The sequence below is a fragment of the Porites lutea genome, chromosome 3 (genome assembly GCF_958299795.1).
Source record: "Porites lutea chromosome 3, jaPorLute2.1, whole genome shotgun sequence".
Lineage (NCBI taxonomy): Eukaryota > Metazoa > Cnidaria > Anthozoa > Scleractinia > Poritidae > Porites > Porites lutea.
In genome coordinates this window covers 4,754,096-4,765,780 of record NC_133203.1, presented here as the reverse complement: position 1 = coordinate 4,765,780, position 11,685 = coordinate 4,754,096, and the positions used below count along the sequence as shown (strand labels likewise).

At 56.9% G+C, this 11,685-nt stretch overlaps 2 protein-coding genes and 1 non-coding gene across 3 annotated transcripts; all 3 read right to left on the bottom strand.

The window, feature by feature from the left end:
• Positions 1-2,987: 2,987 nt before the first annotated feature.
• Positions 2,988-3,623, bottom strand: LOC140931467 (uncharacterized). Its single transcript, XM_073381279.1, has one exon. It carries the CDS (start codon positions 3,621-3,623, stop codon positions 2,988-2,990), a length of 636 nt encoding a protein of 211 aa, XP_073237380.1.
• A 331-nt stretch (positions 3,624-3,954) lies between these two features.
• Positions 3,955-4,027, bottom strand: Trnaa-cgc (transfer RNA alanine (anticodon CGC)). Its single transcript has one exon. It is a non-coding gene; the product is annotated as a tRNA-Ala (tRNA).
• An 855-nt stretch (positions 4,028-4,882) lies between these two features.
• Positions 4,883-6,199, bottom strand: LOC140931466 (uncharacterized protein F54H12.2-like). Its single transcript, XM_073381278.1, has one exon. It carries the CDS (start codon positions 6,197-6,199, stop codon positions 4,883-4,885), a length of 1,317 nt encoding a protein of 438 aa, XP_073237379.1.
• Positions 6,200-11,685: the final 5,486 nt, after the last annotated feature.

The window sequence follows — 11,685 nt, the reverse complement described above, 5'->3', positions numbered from 1 at the left end:
TAACTGAGGCGGACATTGTCCCCGATGACGACATACTAGTACGTCCTGTCTTTAAAGTGTACGGTCGTTGTGAACAGTGCCAGAAAATGTTACGTGAATGCCCCACCGATAAAGATGTGGGTTTGAGTGCCACGGAAGTCATGTACGTGATGATGCCGCCCGAATGGTCAGACCCCATCGATTGGCAAGCTGAGGGATGCTCTTAAGGAGCCCAGGACGGGAATCAGGGACTATCTTTAAGTGTGACAATCTTCAAGTGTGACGCGATGAAAAAAACTGAGATGTAAACTGTATAGTGTGAAATGTAATATTTAATAGGTCACTAGAACTCTACTTTAGTTACACAACCTCGAGACAATAAACATGTTTGGTTACAGTTTAAATTTACGTTTAGCTTGCATTATTTTTTTGACGACGCGTTCGGTCATGGTCTTTTTTCCCGGGAGGGTTTGAATGGCGCGAATCATCTTGTCGTCGGCTTTCCACTTGTCCTGGAGATTGCGCGCCCGAGAATAATCAATATCGTGCTGTTTGGAAATGCGGTCCAGCCGGTTGATGCCGGGATCCCCGCGCTTCAGACGTTTCTCCAAATGGGTGCCTGGGCCCATGTATTGATACCCCGGCCAATGAAATTCGATGCCTGTCTTGCCCAACCATTTTTGGACGTCCAAACCCCGACCGATCATGCGACGGCGGCGCCGTCCACGGCGCGACGCGCGGCGGCGGCGTCTAGTAGTCCTTGCCATCGAGTTTCCGCTGCACCTTTTCACCCCACTCGCTCCAGCCGGGTTGACGTTTCAACTTCTGCGTTTCTTTGGGCACCTTGGGGAGATGATAACTGAAGCGGATTTTTTTCTTCTTCTGGGTGGGAGCAGGGGACTTGCCTTTGCTCTTGGACGTACTGGGAATGGGCGTGGCCAATTCCTCTTCCCAATCGTCGGCCGGTAACGAGATGGGTGTCTTGGACAGAAATTTCGGCTTGGGTGGAACTTTCGGCTTCCCTTTGGGTGTGGTCTTGGGTTGGGGCGTGCTGCTTTTTATAAGCGTTTTCAAGAAGGTCTCCATGGGTCCTTGGGCAAACTGGTCGTCGTCGTCGTCGTCGGCCCCCGCCGCCACTCCGGCCGCCGGCAAATTCATGGTCCGCACGCGTCTGGTGGCTCGACGCACCTGGGGTCCCAGGGCTTTGAGGCGGATCTTTTTGGTGGCCGGCGGGATCTCGGGGGAAGCCAACAAGACGTGTTGTTTGGCCGCCAACCGCGCGGCATGCGTCAACCGCGAATTCTCCATCAACGTGCCTTTGTAATGGTCCACCAGTCGCTCCATGTCCGCCGGGGACACCAGGTACTTTTTCTGGTACGGTCCGTGACTCATCTTGACAGGCAATGACGACACACGCGATCCAAGGCGTGCCACACACCCGCCCCAGTTTGAGCCATCATGACGTGCCGTCGCCGTTTTATGGAATGCTTGCGACGCGCCATCTCGCGCAAGGCCTGCTTGTGCGGACGCAACTGATCCAAGAGTCGAGGCGGGACGGTCACATTCCCTTTCAAGGTGTTCATCACCAACTCACTGATGGCATTGACTTGATCGGCATTGGCATGCTGCAATCGTTCCCGTCGCACGTGCTGGTCGGCTTCTCGCAACACGCTCCGCAAAAAGGGCAGTTGTCGTTGTAGGCGTCGCACCATGGTGTCCTCCTACCTTTTCCCAACGTACCAGGGGGTCTTTATAGGATTACTTGGCCCCGGTCATCTTGAACATTCGGTGGCGCTGGTTCGCTTGCACCTACTACCAAGAGATTTTCCCCAGGCGTTTCTTGCGCGCGGCCTTCTCGGCGGCCATGGCGAGAGGGATGAGAAAGGGTAAAATTCCCCCTCGTTGGTAGTAGCGTCGTCGTCGTCGTCTCCGTCCGCGTCGTACCATGATGCGAAGTGATGGGGTAAGGAACTGAGGCTGTTTTTATACCGTGTTGGGGGTGGACAAACGCGACGAGGTGCGATAGACTTCGGGTTCGCCTCCATCCTTGTAGACCGTGGTGACGGTATTGGTATGCGTGATGCCGGCAATGCGGCGCCCCACCGACCGTTGACGAGCATCTTCGGCCAACAGATCCATCTGACGTCGTAATTCGTCTTGATTCATCCGTGCTCGTCGAGGGGGTGTGCCACGCCCACGCCCACGGCCACGACGGCCCCCGCCGCCGCCACCGCCACCCCCGCCGCCGGGCGGGCCTCCATCGTCGCCCCCGCCACCCCCTCCGGGTGGCACCCCGCCGCGTCCCCGGCCTCGACCTCGACCTCGTCCTCGCGGTGCCGGGGCTGGTGAAGGGGTCCGGGGTGTCGGGGGACGGTTGGTAATATATTGGTTCAATTGATCCTTGGTGAGACCCACGGACGTCAACAGGTTCTCCATCTGCCCGGGCGGAAAATTCCCTCGGGCAATCTGTTCCATGACGTCGATTTGACGGGCAGTGAGCGTGGGCGACAGGGGGCGTCGGCCGATGTAATCGGTCAATTGGTTAAAGTCGAGCCCCACCGAGTCCAACAGGGCATCGATTTGATCTTCGGGCACCTCATTTCGAAGAATCTGTTCCATGACACCGATTTGTCGGGGACTAAACGTGGGCGACGGCAAGTCCTGGGTCGCGGCCCGGATGGCCGTCACGCTGGGCACGCCCGAACTCGGCGACGAGACATTGGGCGCCACGCCTACCCCGGCCGGCGGGGCCGTGGGGATGCCCGAGAGGTCCATGGCTCGTTGCAAGGCATCTCGCACCGCACGGGGCGTGACGAGGGGGGACCGTCCGACACCCACCGACAAGGGCGTGGTGTGCCCTTCCAAGCGTTCCGATAAGTCCCGTTGCCGACCTCCCTGGCGTCTCCGCTGTTGTCGCGCCCGTTCTCGAGCCAGTTCATTCTCCCAGGTCAATTGGTCGAAATCCAGATCGTCCCGAAACTCGTCGGACGAGGGGGTGGTCCGTCGACTCATGCTTGACGTTCATAGGTTTCCGTCGGTCCTTCCTCCGGTAACACGTTGGTGAAGAGACGGTACCGATCGTCTGACGCGGGATGCAAGTCCAGCATTAAATAGCCAAAAGGACGCTGGGTGCATTCGCGAAAGATGTTCATCACGTGAGACCAGTCGTTGGGAAAGGCTTGCAGCGCCAAGGTGCGCATGCCCACTTGATCCCGCGGGTTCTTGAACGCCACGATGTAATGGGCGTTGCGCGAAATGGTTTTGGCGAATTTGCCTGGCGGGAATAGATCCTGGCACAGGAAGAGGACGCTGATGTTCCGATGATGCGAGTGCTTGGAAAAGAGATCCAACACGCGTTTGTCGTTGGCGCCTTCGTCCATGAGATCGTCCAACACCAAGAGTCCCCCTTGCGTGGGACCGAACCATTGGTCCAACTCCTCCGACGTGGGCAGTCCTTCGTGAAACTGCACCTTCTCTTGCTTCATCTCGTCAAAGGCCGGTTGCCAGGCCCCGTAACAATAATGTTTCACCCGAGGAGGGGGGTACATCAATTGATCGGCGTGCTGTAACAAACGGCGCGTCCACGTCGATTTTCCGCTCCCCGACGGGCCGCCCACCAGTGTGTTGCAGGGATGTCGAATCATGTCGACACCATGGCGTACAATCGCGGCGAGGCGTCTTTTATCAGGGTCAGCGTGGTCTCCACCACGGCGGTTTCCGGGCAGGCGTTCAACGCTCGGGTCAACCCCAGCCAATCGCCGGCCCACGTTAATCGACGGAAGAGTCGATAGTGTCCATAATCCCAGGTGTCGCAAAACGCGTCCACGGGATGGATCACGAGTTCCATCAACAGACGTTCGTCCAAGGCTTCCAGGACACGTCGCTTATCTTGTCGCGTAATCATTGTCTCACCCAAAAAAATCACGTCGCCGCGAGCGCACCGGTTTTTTATGGAGCGCCCGCGACGACGTGGCGTGGAACCTATCGGACTCGAACCGATGACCCACGGCTGGCGAAGCCGCTGCTCTACCCACTGAGCTAAGGTCCCCTGGGGAAATGAGTACGGAGAACCCCCGCGGCCAGACTCGGTCATGCAGTGGTCAAGGGTGGTACTATTTTTATGGAAATACCGGACGTACCCACCACCGGCCGGGAGAGAACCCTTGAGGTCGGACCGACCGCTCGCGCGGAGGTCCCCCGCACCCACGTTGAATCTGGGTCCCGTCCCCTTTATATAGTCGTCCTTTCCCGCCGTCTCCCCCTTGTGGGACACCCATAAAAAACACACACCTCGGTCAAGCGTCAAGAGTCGTTTAATGAAGGAAATAAACAACGTCGAGAGACACAGCGTTGCGTATCCGGTCCATCGGGTTCGTCCATGCCCACGTCGCGCAGTGTACTCTGGATCCAGTCACGGACGCGTTCCCCCACGCGATGATCGTTCCACACGTAATCGCCGTCTCGAAAACTTTCCACAAACTCCAACAGGCTCCGTTGTCGCACGCGGTCTTGCAGGTACGCAAAAACATAATGGCCACAGGCCAGACTGTCGTAGGCTTGCAACGTCTTGTCGCTACGCACCACGTATTTCCAATGCCGCGCGATCCATTCGTGAAATCCCGGCGCTTCGTAGACGGTCAAGGGCAACCCGTAACTGTCCATCACTTCGCACACCCCCTCTTCCGTCCAGAGGGCCAACCAATGCTGACCCGGTTCGCCGGCCGGGTCCGTGTTGACGATGTAGGCCCCTCGGGTGGTCTTGGGAGGATGCTCGGGCAATCGATCGGAGGGATAGACGCCTTGAAACACGCGCTTCAACTCGGGGTCCGAGAGCGCCAAGGCTCTCAATTGACGATCACTCAACGCCACCAGTTCCATCGTTCAACTAAACCCAGGAGACCCTTTACACTTTGTTATCATACGTCACGGCACCCAAGTGATCGATGTAGATGACGCCTTCAAATTCGCCCCACACCAAGATGGTGATGTTGGCATTCAGGGCCGCTCTGAACTTGATCTCCAGACGCACGTTGCCGGTCTGCTTGGGATTGAGTTTGTACCCATCCGCATCCCCGCTGGGCACGTTGTTCCACATGAACAAGGTACAATTCTTGTCTTGTCCCCACTCGTCCGGTTTGACCATGAACTCGCGATGTTTGGGCACGGCCCCGGCGGCTTCCAAGAACCGATAATACCCCAGTCGATCTTTGCGGTCATTGGCCCCGTTCAGTTCCAGGGTGACGTACGGGTACTCTTCCCCCTCGATAAACTGACGCACGGACGTCACCCCTTTCTTCTGGAAGGCAAACGGATACTTTTCTTTGTCCCCATTGAAGGCCGTGCTGTCCAAGATCCCCACGATCATGCGCTGGGGGACTCTGCCCAAGAACAAATTATCTTGCTGCCACACGGTGGTGGTCCCGTTGAACGTGAATGAGCGAATCTGATCACACACCACCGGGTACCTGACCACCTGCTTGCGGATCTTGCGCTCAGTTTCCAGGGACCCGTAGACATCCGGGTTAAGGTTCAGTCGGCACAAGTGCAAGGTGATGTCCACATCTTGCTCTCGCAACGTTACGTACCGCTTGACGCCGGTACCACTGGTCAGCGTACTAAAGGTGTAGAAATCGGGACTGTTGAAGTGCAACTCAAAATTCATTTCCACCCCGGGCACCATGATCTTGCCCGTGTGGAAGGCAGGCAGGTACGGTCGCATGACCAAACGGACCACGTTGTTGTTTCGGAACGGGGTGGTCAGGGTCTTGAGCAGGTTGGTGTCGCCGTGGGCCCAGCCATTGGTGGTACTTTTGTCGTCGTCGTTGCCCGCGGCGGCCAGCGAAGCCGTGACGTTCAAGAAATTGACCCAACCTTGAGGCTGCAACAACGTTTCTCCATCGTCGCGGTGGTAGTTGAGCAGCGTCTGGAAATAGGCCGAGTAGGCGTACGTGTCGGTCTGTTCGGTCATCAGGGTGCCATTGAACCGCAAGTTGATCTGCTTGAAGATGGTGTGGGCCAAGTTGTTGACGGCGTACACGAACCGGGTGTTGTTGGCATCCGACGCCGCATTGGCATCGGCCACGATGCCGTTCTGGGACGACGAATACAACCGCAGGTCGATGACGAAATAACTACGATTCAAATCCACGTAATCTTCCAAGGCCTGCACCGAGAACTTCATGGGCGTGATGCTGGTACTCAATTTGTGGTAGGGTACCATCTTATACCCCTGCAGATCGTAGTCGGTCGGAGGGACCGAGAAAATGTCCAAACTACTCATGACGCCAAAGGAGGAGGAGTGCGTCTCCTCAGCGGCGGCGTGGTCGTTTTATACGCATCCTGGCCGCCACCCATTTGGGCAGGCCGAAGCCTGGCGGTTTGGGGATGTGAGGATTGAACCATCCACCGCGCTGGGCGCGACCTCGACGTTGTTGGGCCAACAACCATTTCGTCAAGTCGTACCCCGGGGGTTTGGGGACGCTGGCACTAATCCATCCCCCTCGTTGTCGTGCAAACGGCGAGGGTACGCTCCGTTGATAACGAGGCCTGGATTGCACCACCAACCTTCGTGGACGCATCCTCTCACACACCCAGCACGTCGCGTAAGCGTTTCGCCCCTTTCTTGTACAACGACGTCCCTACTCTCTTACCCACCGAGGTCGCCTTCCTCTTGGCCACCGTCGCGAGAATGGGAAGGGCCTTGCGTTTCAAGTTTTCTTTTATCCCTTGTCCCATGGCTTTCGCGCCGGCTTTCGCGAAATTGGACAGAATGGGTCCGCCCACATCAAACAGCAAATCCCTCTTCAGTCCTCGTCCATCCTGCGGTGGCAGGGGTGGTGGACGGTATCGCGTCAGACTGCCTCCCCACATGATGTGATACATGACCCGAGGCACGCGCCTTTTTTATACGTCTCGTTCGAACAGGAAGGTGACCAGGGTGCGTCCCGCGCCGAACTGGACCAACTCTCCTTGACTCTTGGCAAGTATCACCTCCACGACGTCCATGTACTCGCGCCGACACGGTAACCATTGGATGTGTAAGGGTTCAAAGTAGGCCACGCCCTTGCCTTGGTGTCGGTGCTCCACTTCGCGCACCATGGCATGCAGTTGACTGCCGACGATATTGCTGTCCACCAAGTCCGAGTAGACCAGAAAGGTGCTCAAGGGTTTCCCCACCGCCTCTCGGAAAGCCACGTTCAAGTTGACGAAGCGCCAATTGATACACTGACTCAACTGCAAGTGGTCGCTTTCTATTTTCCAAAGGTCGTGGTTGTTCAGTTCCGTGTTCTTGACGTCTTGGTAATAATTCCCGAGCGACGAATGCGTCTTGTAAATGAGTTCGTAACGGAGATTGGGGCCCAAGGCATAACTCTTATCTTTGTTTTGCACCAGCCACCCCATCAGCTTGGCCATGCTCACGTGCACATGCCATTCCACGAACGTCATGCCGGTCGTCAAGGCAATGTCGTCCAACTCCTTGGCCAGCATGCGCAGGTCCTCGCCGTCCCATTCGTACGTGACCCGAAACTTGTCGTAGAGCCGTTTACTCTTCGATTGGGCTTCTTTCACCTCGTTAAACTGCGCTTTGCCTATGAGGGCTTTCATCAGACTCACCCCATCCACCACGCTGGGATCGTCGGTCAGTTCCTTGATCTGGATGGTGGTTTGATAGTGGACCGGGGTGTCGTTGGGCCCCAAATTCCTCACCAACTTGGAACCCACGAGGAGCACGCGAGGGTTGCCGGCCGTCGCGAATCTCGTCAAATCCAAGGCCGCGTCGGGGGTGGAGATGGCCGCCAGCCCCACCTTCCATCCTTCCCCCTTCAATGTCAAAGGCACGGGCAGGCGCACTTTGAACGAACTGGAGGTATTGGTGGGAAACTCTTCCGTGGGATCACTGACCAACACGATCCGATTCATGCCTGGAAATGCAACGTCACTTGCGTCTCTCCCGCCGGGTTCAAGGTCATCAACTCGCCGTTCGTCTCGGCCACTTCCACTTCGACAATTTCCACCGTGTCTCCGCGCACCCGGTGATACTGCACGTGTTCCGGTTCCCAGCGGATGGGCTCGTCTTTATAGGGCAGGTCTCGCAAGAAATTGGTGATCTGCGTCCCCACGATACTGCTCTCCACCGCATTGCAGTACAGATGCACCGAACGCGTGGGGTGGTCCCCGTGCATCGCGGGCGTCACCGTGGTCTTCTTCTGTTTCTCTTGACTCCCCTGATGGGTGGGCGTGGTGGTCGTTTGGGTGGTGCTACTGGAGGAGGTGGTGGTGGTGCCTCGCCGAATGACCGGATGACCGTCGTACACGTCGGTGACTTGACTGATGGGTTGCCATGGCGCCGCAATGTTGTACCCGTAGACCACCACGTAACATTGATCCGTCAACGTGGCCGGGTACGTGCTGGGCACGCCGTCCATGGTCACCTTGAGGTACATCCGCGACGTATCGTCCGACTGCTGCGTCAGCCGGAAATCTTGTACGAGGCGATGGTAATACACCATGTGGGTGCCCAGGTATTCGTGCACGTGCGTCGTCACGGCCGAGTCGATGTTCTGCACGTAGAAACTAAACCAGGCAGTCACGCTCGTCTTGTCAAACAAGACCTGGTCGGTCGTGTAGATCTCGACGATGATTCTATACGTGCCGGTCTTGCTCAACTTGGTGGTGCCGATGAGCCAACCAAACTTGGGTTCGTACTTGTTGCCGCTTTTCGTCAACGTCATGCCCACGGTCTTCTTCTTCCAATAATGCGGGGAGCCTTCCAGATTGACAAACCCCAAGGAACTAATCCCCCCATCCTTGATCCACACGCTCTCGTCGTCCATGATCCATCGGAAACGATTCCACAGGACCTTGGGAGGGACGTACACGTGCGTGGTGGCCTGGGCATAGGCCTCGTCCAAATTCACAAACTGCCAATCCATCACCATGGACAAATACGCCATGCCTCGGTGCACGTGCACGTAATCCGTAAACGTGAACAATTGGTTCTTATCCCCGTCGGCCCCGATCTTGGCGGCCTTGGGTCGCTTCAGATGCGGGTACATCAACAAATTGGGACCCAGCTCGTACGATTGGTCTTCCTTTTTCTTAATCCATCCCATCGTTTCAGCCAACACCAGATTGAACCCCAAGTAAGGGCGCGGTTTGTTGAAGGCAATGTTGATTTTATCATTCAGGATCCACAACGTAGACACCCCCGCCTCGTCCTTCCATTCGAACCGAGGCGTAAAATCCACCTCGGTGGTACCAAAGATATACCCGGTAAAGAGTTTCTTCAGCCTATCTTGTTCCAACCAACGGACCACTTTTTTCATAAACGTCACCCCCGTGGTGGCTTCGGGCATGTCGGCGTCCTCCATGGTCGTGGTGATCTCTTGTATCCCGGTCACATCGTCCCCCTTATTGGCTCGGGAATACATGCGCACCAATCGTTGGTTGGTCGATCCCTTGTACAAATTCGATTGTCGATGTTCCGTCAGAGGGGCGGTCGGATGCGACGTCACGGGATGCGACGTCACCGCATGCGAGACCACATTCGGTGGCCCGGGTAAGTAGACGCCGGCCACGCCCACTTGCCAGTTCTTGACGCGCAACGGGTACGGCAGACGCACCTTAAACGAGGCCGGCGTATTGCGGGGAAATTCCGGTTTGCTGGTGTTACTCAGCAACGTGACGTACAACGAACGACTCGACGGTTCCATCTCTCTCTCTTTCCTCGCGGGTCGAGACTGACCCGTTTTTATAGGAACGTATTCAATTTACGCTTGGACCCGGGCACCCGACCCACGGTACTATGCAAACTGGACCGTTTGGGCCAGACCTTCAACGCGTGATCGGCCTGGGGGAACGCTTGCACCAGCCGACGTAGCGTCGTGTCCAACGTGACGCTCTTGCCGCGCTTGACCATGCCTCGCAACTTGGCCCGGAACGCGCGCTGGGCCTTCTTGGAGGGACGCTTCTTCTTGGCAGGGCGCTTCTTCTTCTTACGGACCTTCTTGACCTTCCTCTTCCCCTTCTTGGGTCCGTACTTGGCTTCCAAACGTTCCATCATATCCATCCAAGTCTTTTGGCTGGGTAGCGGGGCACTCTGCATACGACCCAACGGCGCCGCCGACGGCCCCGCCAACGGGGCGGGCATCAAAGCCACTCGACGACTCATAACGAGGCCAAACTACGCTTGGGAATCCAACTGTCGTACTTTTTGGGCCAGCCTTTCCAACGCACCTTGACCTCTTGGCGTCGACGCTGCAATACTTTCTCCACGCGAAACAGCGCGTCGTCCGGCACGTCGACTTTCTGCACGTCTTGTTCATAGAAGGTGCCTTCAATGGGCTCTCCGTCCCACTCCTTGATTTTATAGGTGGCCACGGGCCCCGGCACGGCTCGGTCGATGATGAACACCTCTTCGGTCCAGCCGGGCAGATACCCTTTCTCGAACGGCCGGTGCTGTTTCTGTAATCGGACGCGATCGCCCGGTTTCCATTGCGGACGCACGTGACGGGCCAAGCGTTTGCCGTACAGACGTTGCCACACCTGGCGCTCCTCGGCCCGCGTCACGTCGCGAGGGGCCATGCCAATGCTTCGATGTTTGGTGGCGTTGTACCCTTGCACCAAGGCGGGTAAGGCATCCACGTACCGGTAGGTGTTGCGGGCGGTAAAGTAACGGTACATGCGTTCTTTCAAGGTACGATTGAATCGTTCCACCACCGACGCCTTGGTATCCCCGCGGGTCGAGAAATGATGAATGTTGTGTCGCGTCATCACACTCTGAAACACGCGGTTGTAGAACTCTTTCCCGGCGTCCGTCTGCAATCGCAGAGGCTGTCGTCCCTTAGCCCGCTTCAGGATGCGCTCGAACGCCGCCGCCACTGCTTTGCCGGTCTTGTCCTTCAGAGGTTCCACCCAAGCGTATTTCGACAACACGTCCACCACCGTCAACAGGTACCGCACCCCGCGATTCCACTTTTTCAGGGCTTGCATTTCCACCAGGTCGGCCACCCATTGGTCGTCCATGCCAAGCACCACCACGGGTAGGGTGGGGAATCGGCGACGTCGAGGTTTATGCAACGTGTAACTCAACAAAGGTTGCAACGCTTGCCGGGCACGGCCAATCGACACGCTCTGCGCTCGCGCAAAGCGCTCTACTCCTCCCAAACTCCCCTGGCGCGAGGGCGTTTCATAGGCCTCCGCCCAACTCACTCCGCGCTTCTTCTTACTCATGGCACCCGCGCTGCAAGAACAACAACACGACACCCGTGTAAGTGCGTTTTTCTTTTATTGCGTTAAAATACTCCCTGGCTGCTCCCTCAGGCGACTCGCCCCTGGTTTCTTTCTCTCTCCGGGCCTGATAAAATAGGGGGCTGCTTGCTCTCGCGTTTCTCGGTCCTCCTCCTATTTGCGTCCGTTTGGGATGCTCGGTCCATCGTTGCTTGTGCATGGCTTGCCGGGGAACCATCCATGGCTCCTTCAAGGTAGTTGGGGTCTTGCTTTTCGAACAGTTGGCGTTCTACGTGAAGCCGCTTCTGTCGCTCCTCTAGGAAGCGGTGCTGATAGTGATGACGTTCTCGCTGATACTGATTGCGTTCTTGCTCAAGAGTCTCTCTTTCAGCCGTCAAGTCCACTATTTTTCGAGTCAACTGCACAATCTCTTGCACCAGGCGCTTGATGGTGGTGGGATTCTCGGGGTCACTCATA